At 46.0% G+C, this 16,308-nt stretch overlaps 7 protein-coding genes across 7 annotated transcripts; 2 read left to right on the top strand and 5 right to left on the bottom strand.

Annotated features, from left to right (window-relative positions):
• Positions 1 to 2,151: 2,151 nt before the first annotated feature.
• Positions 2,152 to 3,817, top strand: EDB91DRAFT_1239324 (P-loop containing nucleoside triphosphate hydrolase protein; the record flags this gene model as incomplete). Its single annotated transcript, XM_041321840.1, has 7 exons — positions 2,152 to 2,248; positions 2,300 to 2,473; positions 2,550 to 2,608; positions 2,681 to 2,794; positions 2,864 to 3,148; positions 3,209 to 3,413; positions 3,444 to 3,817. 7 exons carry the CDS (start codon positions 2,152 to 2,154, stop codon positions 3,815 to 3,817), a joined length of 1,308 nt encoding a protein of 435 aa, XP_041172367.1.
• Positions 3,818 to 4,720: 903 nt separating this feature from the next.
• On the bottom strand, positions 4,721 to 5,816 carry EDB91DRAFT_1239323 (uncharacterized protein; the record flags this gene model as incomplete). The annotated part of the gene is made up of 6 exons (XM_041321839.1): positions 4,721 to 4,831; positions 4,868 to 4,885; positions 4,943 to 5,042; positions 5,101 to 5,179; positions 5,234 to 5,460; positions 5,554 to 5,816. 6 exons carry the CDS (start codon positions 5,814 to 5,816, stop codon positions 4,721 to 4,723), a joined length of 798 nt encoding a protein of 265 aa, XP_041172366.1.
• A 1,494-nt stretch (positions 5,817 to 7,310) lies between these two features.
• EDB91DRAFT_1085996 (uncharacterized protein) lies at positions 7,311 to 11,605 on the bottom strand (the record flags this gene model as incomplete). The annotated part of the gene is made up of 16 exons (XM_041315975.1): positions 7,311 to 7,329; positions 7,380 to 8,395; positions 8,450 to 8,709; positions 8,765 to 8,868; positions 8,922 to 9,053; positions 9,105 to 9,184; positions 9,206 to 9,493; positions 9,543 to 9,790; positions 10,145 to 10,167; positions 10,227 to 10,336; positions 10,393 to 10,692; positions 10,759 to 10,771; positions 10,832 to 10,926; positions 10,948 to 11,123; positions 11,274 to 11,470; positions 11,523 to 11,605. 16 exons carry the CDS (start codon positions 11,603 to 11,605, stop codon positions 7,311 to 7,313), a joined length of 3,144 nt encoding a protein of 1,047 aa, XP_041172365.1.
• Positions 11,606 to 12,203: 598 nt separating this feature from the next.
• Positions 12,204 to 13,035, bottom strand: EDB91DRAFT_1253353 (uncharacterized protein; the record flags this gene model as incomplete). Its single annotated transcript, XM_041323636.1, has 4 exons — positions 12,204 to 12,333; positions 12,389 to 12,656; positions 12,711 to 12,893; positions 12,948 to 13,035. The coding sequence occupies 4 exons, from the start codon at positions 13,033 to 13,035 to the stop codon at positions 12,204 to 12,206; spliced, it is 669 nt and encodes a 222-aa protein (XP_041172364.1).
• Positions 13,036 to 13,808: 773 nt separating this feature from the next.
• On the top strand, positions 13,809 to 14,865 carry EDB91DRAFT_1060402 (uncharacterized protein; the record flags this gene model as incomplete). The annotated part of the gene is made up of 3 exons (XM_041314340.1): positions 13,809 to 14,024; positions 14,078 to 14,643; positions 14,691 to 14,865. Coding segments are annotated over 3 exons (957 nt in total), but the record flags the coding sequence as incomplete, so codon positions are not given.
• Positions 14,866 to 15,452: 587 nt separating this feature from the next.
• EDB91DRAFT_1022063 (uncharacterized protein) lies at positions 15,453 to 15,602 on the bottom strand (the record flags this gene model as incomplete). The annotated part of the gene is made up of 1 exon (XM_041312581.1): positions 15,453 to 15,602. A coding segment is annotated over one exon (150 nt), but the record flags the coding sequence as incomplete, so codon positions are not given.
• Positions 15,603 to 15,660: 58 nt separating this feature from the next.
• Positions 15,661 to 16,305, bottom strand: EDB91DRAFT_1253351 (uncharacterized protein; the record flags this gene model as incomplete). Its single annotated transcript, XM_041323635.1, has 2 exons — positions 15,661 to 15,819; positions 15,874 to 16,305. The coding sequence occupies 2 exons, from the start codon at positions 16,303 to 16,305 to the stop codon at positions 15,661 to 15,663; spliced, it is 591 nt and encodes a 196-aa protein (XP_041172361.1).
• Between the last annotated feature and the right edge of the window lie 3 nt (positions 16,306 to 16,308).

The raw sequence follows: 16,308 nt of genomic DNA, 5'->3' as shown, positions 1-16,308 counted from the left end.
CACAATCTTGATGATTATATCATTTACTATGAGCAAATGATTGACCCCAACTTTGATGCTGTTGTGTGGCTTACAGACTTGAAACTAAGGAACTATGCTGACCTTATGAGAACAGCATCGTCATCCAAAGTCATCCAAAGCCTCTTGGATGGGACTCATGGTAAAAGGCCAGCACAACAAGGCATCTATGATTAGTGATACTGACAGCACCTGCACTGATCATCAGACAGGCCTCCTGTCCGATCCTGAAGATGAATTACCTGCCCTACTTAACAGTGAATCATCTGATAAAGATGATCCTTGGGTCACCGACCCTCTAGGCAATGGAGACCTCCCTATCACTGAATCATTATATTGTGGGGGCAGCTCCAGTAAACAAAACAACCTACCTGACTTGTGAACTCTACAATGACAGGCTGCCCAACTGAGGACAACATCTCAGATTCTCCTGTGATCGATTGTCATAATCATCCTAGTGAATGGATGGCCCTGCCGAGCATTGTTAGACTGTTAGACTCTGGGTCCCTTAATGACTTCATCTCCACTACCGTTGTCGATCAATTGAAGCTGAGATATGACATACTTGAGAAGCCAATTCCCCTTCAGCTCACTGTCTCAGGATCATGTAGTGTTGTCAAAGCCACTACGAATGTTGAAATTACCTATCAAGATATTAAATGCAACCGTACCTTTGACATCATGAACCTAGATTCTTATGATGTCATTTTGGGCATGCCCTTCTTATTTCAACACCAGATCCTACTGGGATTTAATCCCCCTGAGATAAAAATTAGAAGCCTGGACCCCTTACCTATTTGAAGAGCACAGATGCAAGTTCTTGAACTGTGGGGCTCCGGATTGACAAGTAACCCTATTGAATCCTATAGAGAGGAATTGCATCAGTACACAAACAATATCTGCAAAGAGCCAATTGAAACCCCCTTGCCTCCTCTCTGAGATATCAACCATGTTATCCCTCTTATCAATGATCATGCTACATACACATGGCGCCAATCACAGTGCCCAGAAGCACTTCGCCCTCTGTGGCGCAATAAGCACAATGATTATATCCGCACTGGGCGCTGGGAATTCTATAGTGGCTCCAACACCGTCCCAATGATAATGAAAAAGGTGACTAAGGATGAGACTCTGCAACTGAGAACCGTCCTCAATACTCACAAGAGAAATAAAAACACCTGCAAATTAGCTTCCCCTCTACCTGACATAGAAGGCATGCTATGAAATGTGACACATCACCCTTATCAATCCCTCCTAGATGGCAAAGACACCTATGATCAAATCCGCATCATCCCTGAGGACGTACCAAAGTCATCATTCGCTACCCCTGACAGTACCATGATTAGCCACGTCATGCAAATTGGTGACTGCAATGTGGGAGCCACTTACCAGTCCTTGATGAACCAGATATTCAGTCCCTACATTGGCATCTTTATGGACGTCTATCTGGATGACATTGTAATCTATTCTGACTCAGCTGAAGATCATGTTCGACATGTCAAAACCATCATCGACACCTTGAGAGCTAATAAGTTCTACCTGAGTGAGCATAAACTACAGTTTTTTTATGCAAGAACTGTGCATCCTAGGGCATGTAATTGATGATGAGGGTATCTGCCTCGACCCTCATAAGGTCGATAAAATCGTAAATTGGAAGACGCCCACCCACATTGAAAGAACTGTTAATGCAGTTCATCGGCTCTGTGAGGTACCTCACTGCTGGGTGTGACAGTGTTCATGTCGACATGCAGCACCTGTCCAAGGTGGCGGCTCAATTGACGAAATGGTCATGGGACCCTACAGATCAGCGAGCGTTTGACCTAGTAAAAGCCAGACTCCAACCCATCCGCCTGTGGGGAGAAGTCCTCTCATCCTAGAGCAGCCATGATACAAATAAAACAAAACATTAGTCATCATACTATAGCTGAAATTTTGGAGGACAACTCCCCACAGAGCGACTGGTAAAACTTGTTGTGGTGCAATAGTTGGGCCTTGTTTGTCCTGCCCAAAAAATTTCAACCTGCCGCCTATCTCAAGTATGTGTCAGCCTGTGTCCCGCCCTCCTGCCCTGCCACTCCCATATACAGTATTGATATCACCTTCCTACTTGGACAACATCAGATCTATTACGCAATGTCTGTTCTACGATATACGATCCCAGATGCTTCAGTGATCAAAGACACTGTCGAAGTTAATTTCAACATTGCACCATGCAAATTTCAGCTGCAGTGTGCCCAAGCACAACTGGATTGGAAGGATGTTATTACCATTGCTCCAACAGGGGCAGGAAAAACACTAACATTCTGGATTCCCCTCCTTTTCAATAATGATGGCATGGTAGTCCTTATTACTGCACTCAACGGACTCAGTGACCAGAATATCAATGAGTTGCAGCAGCTGGGTATTTCTGTGGTGAATTTGACTGGTGCAAATGCAACAGACAGCATAATCCAATGTATGTCAAGTCTTTTTCACTATTGTTGGAGTCACCCTGATCTATGAAGCAGATATCAAGAGCTGTAAATATTGAGTGATTGTTGCAAGCCCCGAGCTTATTATCAATGACCGGTGCTTCAACAATCTATGGAGAGTGAGAGATTTCACGGCACAATTATTCAATATCATTGTTGATGAGGGGCACTGTATCAGTCAATGGGGCAAGAACTTTCGTCCTGAATATAGTCAACTTGGGAGACTTCGTTGGCTGCTGCCATCACATGTACCTTTTCACATCGTCTCAGCGACCTTGCCATCACACATCCTGAAAGATGTCTCAGTGTCTCTGAATATGCAGCATGATAACACCTCCATGATCCGACTTTCAAACAACTGATGAAACATACAGGTTGCTGTTATTGAGATGCTACATTCAGCGAACAGCTTCCACAACATCAATCACATCCTTCGCTTGCTACAAGGAATACATCCCCTGAAATTCATGATATTCTGTAACTCAAGACAAGACTCACAGAGAATGGCTGAGTACCTGCACAGTCAGCTGCATCCGGAGCTCCAGCATAAGATCATTTGGTTTCACTCCAGAATGATGCAGGAATTCAGGACTGACATGATGGAGAAGTTACATGGAGGCAAATTGTGGGGGATGTGTTGTACAGATGCTGTGGGAATGGTTAGTTCACTCCATCTCACTGGCCTTTGCTCAATCGTGCATGCTAATGCAATACAACAGGGACTGGACATTCGAGATGTTGAGTTAGTAGTCCAGTGGGGATATATATCCAGTCTGTGTACATTGATGCAAAGGTTAGGCCGTGCTGCTCGAGATCCTTCCATTGAGGCAAGCAGTATATATTTTGTTGAAAAGGATTACAAGAGAAGGAGGGGACATGCAAAGAAGGTACATCATGGGAAACAGAAAGCGAGAGTCCAACAGGGTTCTCCAAAGAAGGTGGCATGCCTTGAAGGGGCTGTGGGTGATGTAAAGCGAGCTATTGCAATAAAGGGGAATAATGGAGGTAGGACTCATGAACAGCCTGAGGGTCACGAGAGAAGTGATAGCAGCAGTGAATCAGATGGTGATGAACTTAATGATACCATCGCATCTTACAGGAATACTGGGGTTGGCACTTCCACACCAACTCCTAGCAAGCTCCTGCCATCATCCACTGGTCTGTGCATAGAAGAGTATGAGGTAGCGGCCATGGAAGCTTTCATCGATGCTGGAAATCAAACAATCTGTAGGTGCAGAATAACAGATGAGTACTTTGGGAATAATCTGATTGATGAGTTGTGGTGTTCTGATGCGGCGGCTGTTCCTGACGTCTATAACATAAGATGATGATAATGGTTACTGTTGTAAGAGATGTGAGAAGTGCACAATGAAGCTGCGGTTTTGCTGTGATGTTTGCACTCCCCACGCATTCTTGCTTTTCTCCAGTGCACCTCCAGTAAAGCCAAAGTGAAAACGGAAAACCAAGCTTGCTGTATATGAGATGGACACAAGGGACTATGCACTACGGAATGGCCTCAATGCCTGGTGCCAGAAGATGCTTGTTGATTTGGGGATAAACGATCCATTTTTCGGTCCTGCCCTTATCCTTCCTGATCCGATCTTAACGTGGATTGTTAATCTCTCCCACCACTCAAAGCTATCTGATGTTTCTGCCCTCCGAGACTTAACGGATTGGTGCTATGCTGACGAGTATGGCCAAAATGTCTTGGTTTTGGTTTGCAATCACTATCCTCCCCCAGCTGTCATGCCAGCACCACAACCCAACATTCAATTCACAAATACATTACCCCAAGCAGCGCTTGACCCCTCAGTTCTCTCTGCAAGTGTCCATAGCAATGTGGCTCTTAAGAAACCATGTAAAGCAACAGTGTGTTTCAAATGCAAGCAAGTCAGCCATAATGGTATGTCCACTGTCCTGTTCTGCACAGATCAAAATTGAGTTGCTGTTGACAGCCAGGAACCGTCTTTGTCCAATGCAGATGGCTGGTTCCAATGTCAATGTCGATCAAGAAAACATGGTCCCTAGCGGTGCTACTAGCAGTAGCATCAATAATCAATGACATCCTCAGGCCCCATTACATCCACCTCTCCATCACAATCCATTAGCACTTCCTTGTCCTGCATCAACATGGTCATCCCTTCAACAATCTCATCCTCCACTTGATGGTCAGCATGTCTTCCAGCAATGAATTTATGCGGTGAGTGCCTTTGTATTTCATCATGCAGTTTTCATAATGTTCTTGTCATATCTGGTGGCACATGCTTCATGGTGCAGTTTTTCAGATGAAATCCATTCTCGATCGTGATGTGGCATTCCCGGTACAGTTTGATTAGAGGGGACTTGTTGATGATGTGTTGGAGCATGTGATTTGATACTGTCCCTGCAAAGATGACCTACCAATCTTCTGTCAAGTTGTGTTGTACTTTAGTTCGCTGACGGAAACCTCAAACCTTTGTATACAGATTGTTCCATTCCACAAGCCAATCCACAGGTCGAAATTTGAATGCCTTTCCTGTGGGGTTGCAAAGCCAATTCAGCCGGATTAATCGTCTATAGGTATTATATTTTTTGGTTAATGTGCAACATACTCTGACAGAACCATACACACTGTAGGTCCTCAGGATACACATACCACATTTGTACCATAAAGTGAGCTGTATGATAAGCATATTTGTGCTTTTTTGTTGCTTTGAATATGTAGATCCAGGATAAGAAAGAGGCCTCGACTCATCCGATGTCACCACTGTTCATCGCATGACAGAGGTCGACATAGAGTAGTTCATCGTGGTTACAGAGCACCTGGTTTTCAAGCTGCTGATCGTGTCCTTGTGTGGGTTGCTGGCACAGGTGCATGAGTGCCGTTGTGTTGGTAACGTACTTGTTGATAATACACTCTGACATCTCAACGATTAGCTCCCATGATGGCAGACATTTTGCAAACACTTTGAGTGAGTCCCATGTGCTGTCTCTTGTTTGAGCCTCAACCAGCCAACAGTCGAGTATTGACACCCAGAGATCGTGATGCAGAACATCATGCATCCGTCAAAAGCCTGGTTTTGACGCAAATTTTCCACTTTCACCCAGCCTCAAGATCCCAACATGTTGCCATAGGCTATTGACATCTGTTCGACCAGCTTGTGGTTGGATCCATGTATGCCACAGTGCATCAGCACATGCCATTTTGAAGTGAAAGAGACCAGGGACAAACACTACGTGCTGAAAGTGGTGTTTAGGTGTGTCCTCAATGCATTGTGATTTGATAATTGCATCTAACTGTTCCTTTGTCAAAATATCTCCGTGGACAAGGAGGATGTTCTCAGACATGTTGACATCATACTGTGGATCAAAATCGACGTCTTCGCACTCCCCAATTCTGCCTTGTCTCAAAAGGCTGTCCATCACCTCGATGTTTCCATCGGTCGTTGATTGTTTGATGGGCATCGCTCGGCAAGGTATCTGTGTTGTCTTGTGCAGTGGGATGGCATTAACAATGACTGGATCGCCGTGGTGATGTTTTAGGAAGTCGAAATGCTCACCATGGTTGAGCAGGATGTCACAAACATTCCAGGCGAAGTTTTCCTCGTGTGGAAATAGATGTTGTCCTGGTAAGGTTGTCCTGTAAGAATGTTCTTGATGAAAAATGTGCAAATCCTTCACTGTAAGTTTTCCGGCAGCTAGGGATGCCCTAACTGCACCACTCAATTCACGCTGTTGTATCTCCTGCGAGCAGCAAAGGACGGCAGGGTCATCAACACCATACAATGGTATTGCGGGTGCAGAAGTAGAACTGACAAATTGGGATTGATGCTCAATTGTGGGCTGCGCAGTCTTAAAATCAATGTCAAAGTTGTCATAGGCAAGTGCTGTTGTCAGTGTCCGCACTGCACGTTTGATTTGAATGCCTGCTTCTTTTGACAGGGATTTTATGGCTGTCATGATGGATTGCACGCTGATCAGCCCATAGTGTCATTTTGATGCATTAAGGGATTACGGCTGTAAGACACTTGTAATGCATCAACAGTTACTACTGCTCATCGAGAATCCTTGGTGAATCTTCGAGGATCCCAATGCATCAGTAATGCATTAGCACTCTAAGTGATGCATTAGCACTATTGCCCAGCGGGGGCGCTTCCGGTTGCCTAATCCAGCTTCCCTGGCCATTAAAAATTGGGTGGGTACCTTACAGGAGTGATGCATTAGCGCTATTGCCCAGTGGGGGCACTTCTGGTTGCCTAATCCAGCTTCCCTGGCCATTAAAAATCGGGTTACCTACCCCAGCCATTAAAAGTGAGTGGGTACCTTATGAGCCCTTACCCTCGGACCCTTTAAATGTGGGTGGTAGGCTGGTAGCGGGCCTTCCTGTACCTGGCTACCTTTGTAGAGAAGTTGGTTTGCCTTTGTACTGCGTGGCTGTGTTGGTTGGGGATAGCGCATACATACCCCACACTTCTGAAAACTTCATTCAACCGTTGAGCGACAAAGTTCAACAACAGCATTTCCCGAGTGTCCCAAATTTTGTCAAACTTTGATGGCAGCATTTCCCGAGCGTCCAAAATTTCATTGAAGTCCAAACTTGTAGCGACAAACTTCAAAGTATACATTGTCATAGCTTAACAAGGTCCGGCATTTCTTGTTCACATGTAGTTGAGCACAACCAATAGATTAGATTGAAACAGATTCGAGATTTTAAGCAATATGTACAGCTAACAGTAAGACAGACGGCACAGTGCAGTACTGCCAATTGAAGTATGCATGCCATGAAGAATCAAGATGTTAGGCAATATGTACAACCAACAGTAAGATGGACAGCACTCGCAATCATGCAACCTTAGATTTTCTGAACGAGAACTCAATGATGGAAAACAACAAAAATTCAACAACACTCACTTTTTATTAGATGTGTTACCAGTGTTCTCAGCATTGCGTTTGCTGCTGCGTTTTGAGCCCTGTGTTGTTGATGTAGCATTTGCGCCTCTGCCTACTTGACCAGACCGCTGAGGAGTATCACCAATGACATTGTTCAATTCACAGCGATTGAAAGGGACTGATCGGCGTGCCCTACCAGTATGCCGAGCGCCAGGCTGTTCTTCTTCAATATGGCGAGCAATGGGCTGAGACACTGAGACCGGAAGAGGCTCAGGTGCCAATACAGAAAGTGCTGGTGTTGGCTCAGACACAGAGGGAGCAGACACAGAGGGAGCAGACACAGAGGGAGCACGAGACTCAGACGCAGGTGCTGACTGAGATGCCTGAGGTGTGGGGATCAATGACTCTGGCTCAAAAGTAGAGGGAGTAGGAGGCCTGGGCATCGCAGGTGCTGGCTGGAATGTAGGGGGAGCAGAAGTAGAAGGAGTAGGAGGTCTGGGTGTCGCAGATGCTTGCTGGAATGTAGGGAGAGCAGGCACTGCAGAGAGAGGTGCGGGGATCGATGGCTCTGGCTCAAAAGTAGAGGGAGCATGAGGCCTGGGCATCGCAGGTGCTGGCTGGAATGTAGGGGGAGCAGAAGTAGAGGGAGTAGGAGGTCTGTGTGTCGCAGATGCTTGCTGGAATGTAGGGGGAGCAGGTGTTACAGAGGGAGTATGAGCAGGCGCTGCAGAGAGAGTATGAGCAGGCGCTGCAGAGAGAGTATGAGCAGGAGCTTCGATGGACACAGGAGGCTGAGGCCCATGGAGCGCTGGGTCTAACTGAAAAGCAAGGGGAGTAGGAGGCATAGGCCAGACAAATGGAGGGATTGGAACTTCACGCCCCACAGGAGGCAGAAAAGGCAGATGTAAGTCAGCGCCACCCTCTGAATCCATGCTGGCCCCAACAGATGTCTCCAGAAAAGAGGATATTGCAGCCTCATAGTCAAATGGCTCAGTGGAAGCGAGAAAGTCCAAGTCATGCGTATGTGAGCTTAAGTCCTGTGGTGTAGTTCCATTAAACTCGTGAATGTGATGCATTAACCTTGAGCCCACCTGAGCGAGTAAGTTGAACTGTGTTTGTGATGGTGATGCATTACACTCGTTTGGAGTCAACTGATAAAGTGCACCCCACTCCCTTGAGCTTCCAGGACCAATATTGCCCCCTGGTACTTTTGCTGCAGCGGTACTTTCACCACTGTGAACCTCATCCACCTCACTATCTGAACCCTCATCATCTGAGTCATTATCATCACATTTGATCTCTCTCTCTCTGTCGTGGTCGCGGTTGGTAGCTGGGAGAGAGTCCTCGTGCTCTAAACATCAAGTTTAACATCAGTAAGCACACAATTCCCCATGCCAATCACTTACTGATAGTACTGTCCACAAAACTCACAAATGCCTTAAGAACCTCACTGTACATGACATACAAGTCTGCAAACTGGCCACCAGTGGCGCATTCACCAAGGTGATAACTGTCGGATGATTTAATTACTGATTGATTATAAATAGATAACTTGGCACATACTCAAAGAATCGTATATTACCCCCAACTTCTGGATTGCGGCCACCCATGAGGATGGAGAACTTCCATCCACCAGTCATGTGGCTCAGGTGTCGGAAGATACGATCTAACACCACCGGAAGGTCATGGATTGCCCTGCGTAATGGTGAATCTTGCTGAAGAAATGCTCAAAGTAAAAGTACGTACTTAATCTTGGTATCATCATCTACCTCTTCCCTCACCTTAGCTTGGGCGACCTTGCGGGCTTTCTTGAACTTCTTTTTCAACTTTCAGTGCTCCTTCTTAACCTTCTCTTTCACAGTAATCGACTCCGCCTCATATTTCTCTGCCGTGGTCTCACGACGCATGCGGAGCTTAGAGCCACATGAGGTAATTCCCCCCTCCGCAATTGCGTTGTCGGCTGACTGCTTGATGTGGTCGGCATAGTACATCTGCGAGTAAACCTCAACTTCCTTTGGTGCACACATGGATGTGCCTCCTGCGAGTGTTTTTTCCATGGCAAGCACTCCTCTTGAACCACCTGAACATGCAAGACGCGCAGGGTTTGTCTTCCACCGATACCAGCACACAATTTGCTGTGATTGACAGTAAGCATATGTTTCGATAATGCAAGTGAACATGTACTTCTTTTCGCTTTTTTAATGGTGTCTTATACACCTCCTTTTGCTCCTCGGTCAGCTTGTCCTTGTCATCAACATCGGGATAGTATATTTTATGGACTGGGCATTGGGCAAAAAAATTCTTGTTGATTTTGGGCCAGAACTCCATGTAATTTTTTGTCGGCATGTAAGTGCAATATTCAGCTAACATTGACATCAGGATGACATCTTGCTCATCCATAGCCCATGTCGGTGGAGCCATTGTGTTGAGTACTGCGCGAACACATAGGCAAGGGGGGTTCGAGTATGAGTATAGCACACCAAGACACAGAACATATAATGCATTACTTGATATGCAACTTTGCTGTCAAACGGAGGATTGTGATGTCACAAGTATACCAGACGCGCACCGAGACACGGAACATACAATGTATTACTTAGTCGCTGTCAATATTCAACTTTGCTGTCAAATGGAGGATCTCGATGTCACGAGTATATACCAGATGCTAATGCATTACTTGGTATCCAACTTCGCTGCAAACAGAGAATCTCAATGTGAACACGAACATCTATCTATGCTACAAAGAACCTCAATATATCTATCTTAGAGTTCTCTGTACAACATACAACCCGCAGGTGTATTCAGCTGTCTGCGGGTTCTTTAAGTCCGGTCTTCTGCTACAGTATGTGCTGAACATTTAACACTTACTGGATGGTATGCATGGCATGCATATCCAAGTAAACTCTAATACATCTGGCGGTGTCAAAGTCATTGCGCAAGTGAGCTGCCTTTCTCCTGAAAAAATAGTTCTTAATCAACTGCGAACCAAGGGTGATCAAAGGTTGAAGTAGAATAGAAGCAAATAGAACTTTACCTCTCGGCGTTTTGGAATCCATGCCTGGATGATAGCTTCCCCCAAGCTGCTAATTGTTGTGGTATCCCCACCCGGGTAGATGCCGCAGTAGGAAAGGTAGACATTGTGCTCAGGCCATCGAGCAAACCATACCTCATAAACAGACTCCAAGAACTTGTCATAGTCGCTAATGGGAATCTTGTCGAATCTGTCATATAGTTCAGCAAGAAATGCGCATTGAGCTGGAGACAGGTACTGTGCTTCGAGTTTTTGAGACATTGAGTGGGAAGGGCGGAAGAGTGTAAGAATGCAACTTATTCTCTATAATAACTATGATAAAGTTAATGCATTACAATTTACAAGGACCCGGCAGATATGTGTGCTTACAATCTCTGAAAGTCTGTAAGTCCTCAGTCAACATTTATCGACAATTATAGTAGCACATCACAGAGTCTCATACAGTAAGTCCCCCTGCCTGCGCCTGTCAGCAAGGTCGGACATCCCTGATGTTCCATAGCACCACAGTTCCTCAATTGCAGCTATAATCTTTTTGCACTGCTTAGAAATTGCACAGACCTCCTTGAAAAATCTTGTCATGCCCATCTCTTCGAGCACACTTGCTTCCAGTGCCTGCAGACCAACCTGAACCTCTTCAAGATGCGTGAGGACCTCGAGAAGCTTGCAGATGGCAGTTTCCCATGTCTCGACACTGCATAAGAGCTGGTCGTAAAGTTTTTTGCAGAATTGTTGCACTGGTACATCAGTACAGTCCAGTAGTGCAGCCTGGGCACAATTGAACTGCTGGCTTTGCAGCGTTGAACAACGACGGCCATAAATTAGTAAAACTTAGTTCGTAATTGTAAGAACATCTTACACATGTAACGGTTGAGTTTTTGAGTGACCTGGCCTGCGTATTCCGGTGGTTTGCTTTGATTCCGGCACAATAATGATCTGAAAGGGGCTTGTCTCAGAGGTAGGGCAAGAGGTAGGGCAGAGCTTCATTGTTGCAGTTTCTAGAGAGGTGGTAGTGCACTGGGCATTGCCTGTCATCCAATTTGCACGATATCTGCTATTCTTTTCGCAGATAGCCTTCTTGTTCCTAGAGACAAGTGTCTCACTATGAGCATGCATTGAATTGACGAGTCACCTACATTTGATAGTATTTTCTGTGGGATTCATGCGCTGCTTGGGCCCTCTCAGTGTCATCCTTGTATTTGAATGGATGACCCCCCATTGGTGTCAAGTGGAGCAGTAGGAGTTAACTGGTATTATAAGTGTTGTTTCGAGAGTGTTAAGTGGTAGTGTTGAACGTGTTTGGGAGAATAATGCCGTTGGGAGATTAATGGTTTGGGAAATTAACCGTTGGTACACTTCAAAACTGAATTCACCATAAGCTCGCTAGCTATTAAGGTCATATAGCTATGTCGACCTTCCACAGTTACTGTCAGTGTTGACATTGTGACTGGTGCAACAAGGCTGCCTGCCCTCATACTCATAATATTCCTGACCTTGAACCGTCTGAAGCGTGACTTGACATTGAATCTTTGTCTGATGCCAATAAGAACTGCCCGCTGTGACACTCATAGTAAATATTCCTGAATCCTGACCGTTCCGACATAGTACACAACCAATATTCCTGACTGTGAGCTGTCGTCCGATGCAGTAGCAAGCTACTTCAACCTCCCAGAGAACAAAATGTGTTCAAGAAATGATATCATGATTTCAAGCAAGAAACACGTGGGCAGTAAGTACAGATAAGAAACACACGGGCGACAAGTACATATTTCGTATATACACTAGGTATCACATTCGTTTGCTAGCAGCAGCAACCATCAGAGTGGCAACTCCTGCACAGTGCCATCTTGCAGCACCTGGGCATATGCCTCATCTGCACTAGCACGAGAGGTGTACTGTCCAAAACAAGCTCCAGGAACACCTACTACATGTGAATGGACATTATGCCTGGAAGAACATTGAATTGAGATGTCTAGGTCTAGATGAGAAGGAGGATACGTACCAGCCTTGAAATACACCGGTCTCACATCCAACAGTAATGATGTACCAGCAGGCTGAAGCAGAAGTACTCCCGTGATGTGGAGCAGTGGTGGTGAGAGATGTAGCAGCAGCAATGGTGACTGGGGGTGGTGCAGTGTTGGTAGCTGCAATGGTGACTGGGGGTGGCGCAGCGTTGGTAGCTGCAACACCAGCTGCTGCAGGAGGTGCAACATTGCCTGTAGTAGCCACGCTGGTCAAGGAACTCGTGTCTGTGACACTCTGAGCCTCATCTGGTGTGTTCGATCAGGATCTGGTATAGCTTTTTACATGAAGCGAAAACTTACCTCCTCCTTCAGGTAGGTCTGGACTGTTGCTAAGGGAAACTGCCGGGGGAATTTGAGTGCGACAGACGTAACAAATTTGCCTATGAGAACAAAGAACGCAACCTGGGCAGTAGCCTACTGCTAGCACTTCCTCCACATAGTCAGGGAGGTCAACGCCAGCCTCAGCATGGGCATGTGTGAGAACTAAAAATGATGATTTGAGTGCGACGACAAGCCAGTGTTATTATGCTGACTTACATAGTTGATTGCGCAAAAGCTCCACCACTGTGACCAGTTTGGACAAACTGAAGGTTTGTTCCTTAACCACCATGGGAAAGACATTCATTTTGGACAAACAGATGGAGCTCGATGTAATAACAACGCTCAGTGGCTGAAGATAGCTAAAGATGTGGTTGCTCGATGATGGGAAAAGGTTTCAATCAACGTATCTTATATCACTCACATTGGCAAACATTGGCAAACTCTGCCATGGGCTTCACAGAAGGGTTCTCGCATGACAAGAATCCGATACATAAGGATTGGGAGGATCCCAAAGCACATCCTCACTCACTCCCATAAGTCTGGACTCATCAGACGATTCAGACCATGCAATGTCGAGCTCTAGTGGAGGCATCACCAGCAGTGACCCACCAGGTATTGTATATCTGCTCAATGCATGATGTGGGATTGATCATGAATTTCATAGCTCATGAAACAATCGTGGTCATAGCAGCTGGGGTCGGGGTCGGAGTCGGGGTCGTGTGCGTGGACAACATGACACTGGACTTGGCCATGGCCGAATACATTATCACTCCTTCATCAAGTCTGCCGATTACTCACAAGAGGGTCAAATTTACCTCACAACCGCACGGTGGTCTAGCTGCATCTCGTCAAGATGTCATCAGGTCCTCAGAGGCATCTTCTTTCACCAATGCACGTCCTGCAGACATTATTCTTAGTGATAACGTCAGCGACGACGGGATGGTGATTACTATGCGGCAATGGATGAGGATCCTTCACCTGAAGTGGAAGTAGGATCTCCGAATAAGTGCAAGTGCACAGCTGGTGTACGTGGATGGTTTGGTTTCCACTCGCTTACAGTTTGCTGACCTTCTCCAGGACCATCCTCTCCTTAATTGGATTGATCATCGGGAATTATTCCTTCTTGAGATGCTTCGCCACAATGGAAGAGGTGATGGTGTCTTGTCGACCTTCTGTGACACCTGTGGGATCACTGTTGGTGTATACCGCTGTAAGGATTGTTTTGTGCCTGGATTATCATGTCAGATGTGTGTTGTTCGTGCTCACGCACATTCACCAATGCATCGTGTAGAGGTAAGTGGCATGTCTGATTGGGATGCTGTACATGCCTCATCAGAATCCTACAGAAGTGGAACAATGAGTGCTTCCAAAATGTGACTCTTAAAGATCTGGGGCTTCGCGTGCAACTCGGTCATAAGATTGGTGAATCATGCTTGCTTCCCAACCAAGCATTCAACAACAATTTCATCCTCATCGACACCCTTGGCATCCACCCTATGGCCATGGATTTTTGTGGGTGCGACAGAGCACAAACTCACACCCAACAACTGTTACGTGTTGGTTGGTTCCCTGCAACAACCAGTGACCCGAGAACTGCAGCAACATTTGGCATGCTCTGGCAGTTCCACATCTTGTCATTTGAGTTGAAAGTTTCCTCATACAAATTTTACCATTCTTTAGCTCGTCTCACGGACAATACAGGCCTTCTGAAGTGCAAGGATCGGTATGAGGCATTCATGCGCATGGTGCGTGAATTTCGGCATGTGAAGATGCTGAAGCGAGCTGGCCGTGGACATGATCCTTCAGGCATCATTGCCACACAGCAGGGTGAATGCGCGGTTTTATGCCCAGTGTGCCCTCAGCCCGGGAGGAATCTTCCTCATGCTTGGCAACTTGCTCCAAAAGGAAAAAGGTATGCACTTCATTGATTGATAATAACAGCTTCTCATGCGTCTCCAGATGGTTATATGGCCTCTTTCTTGCAATCAATGCAAACTTTTGCCTGAAGAGGTGGATAGTCTCAAAGGATACTGTGGATCCGAGTTTGTCCTGTGGGTGGGGATACTTTGTTGACAAGACCACATACAAGACACATCTTACCAATCACGGCATGGGGTGTCTTGAGGGTATATGAGCTTATGCTGCCAAGCAGGCAAACATTCACTGAGTGTTTACCGATCATTTCCAGACTTTATGGTCTCCCTTTCTCTCTCCCGATACCATAGCCTTGTCGAATGTGGTTCATTCTAGCGCAGACCATGCTGCCAACCTCCCTAGTCTCTCGGCGCCGCCTCCACCCGAGGTGTAGTTGCTTATGTGCCTGTGTACATTATTGCCAATATATGTCTACTTTGCATCCCCGAAGTATGTGTGTGGTGTGTATGTAATGCTTTGTGGTACCTTAGATTAGATCTGGACACCCTTCTGGTCAGTGTGCTTCACAGCGAAGGTACCGTGTGAACCGATCTGATTCCTGAGGGGAACATGCTTCTGGTCAGGAACACACTTCTGGTCACTGTGCTTGACAGCAAAGGTACTGTGTGAACTGGAATTTGGATGCTAGAGACAGGGCAGGCGGAGACAGGGTAGGTGTGTCTTAGGGGCAGCTGTCTTACAACTGTAATGAATTAATGCATGATTCAGGCTTACAATTGTAGTCGCTCATGCATTACAAGTATCTTACAATTATAAGACTTAATGCATCATCACCCCAGGGTGTTGTGCACTGATAGAGAGGCCGGCATGTGCAAGTACATCTATAACTCTTTGCAGCGCACCAGATGAGTGCAGAAAGATGCCGAAGATGCACTGCAATGTATTGCAGCACTCATTTGAGTTCTGTGCAAAGATGCACGCACAGATTACGGTTTTCTTCAGTAAGTCAGCTAAGACCTGCGTGTTGTTATTTGAGTGTCACGCACTATTATCATTAGTGCTGCATTCCTTTCTCCAGCTCGTTGTTGCCGTTTCCATGCTTTCCTTCATCATTCTCACGTTTCCTTTTATTGGAATCTGACTCGTCGATCACAGCAGAGTTGTCCCCTCTGAACTCACCGAGGATCATCTCCTTGTCCTCATATTCATCTTCCTTGTCCTCATATTCATCTTCCTCGTATTCTCACAACATTTCTGTTATGTCCACCACCGAGAATGTTCGCCTGCACCCTGGGTTTGCATCTAGCAGTGCAAGCAACATTTTGAACACATTTGGTGCAACTTTCTTGATTTTTAGCGCAAGTGTGCGCATAAATGAATCTTCAAGCTGTGTAGATGTTGTTTTAGACGCTTTGAAGTGCAGGCCAATGCGCTCGCTCGATAGATCAACCATTTCTTCACAAAGAACCCCAACAACTGTTTCAAATGCCCAGCCAAAGACGGTCTCACAGCATCCAACAGACGAGAAGAGCAGATAGCAAATGACAACTGCATGCTGCTGAAGTGAGTCTTTTATTGGCTGATAGTTTGGCTGCAGCGCTGACAGCACCGTTTTTGCAAGGTCCCAGAGTGATACTTTGTTTGCAAGCATAAGTTGAAGGATGCTGTTCACAGCGCTAGCTGGAGGAATGACAGACATTGT

This window comes from Suillus paluster (assembly GCF_016628075.1).
Source record: "Suillus paluster strain FC165 chromosome Unknown EDB91scaffold_83, whole genome shotgun sequence".
NCBI classification, from domain to species: domain Eukaryota; kingdom Fungi; phylum Basidiomycota; class Agaricomycetes; order Boletales; family Suillaceae; genus Suillus; species Suillus paluster.
The sequence above is the reverse complement of the archived record's forward strand: the minus strand, read 5'-3'. Positions and strand labels throughout refer to the sequence as shown.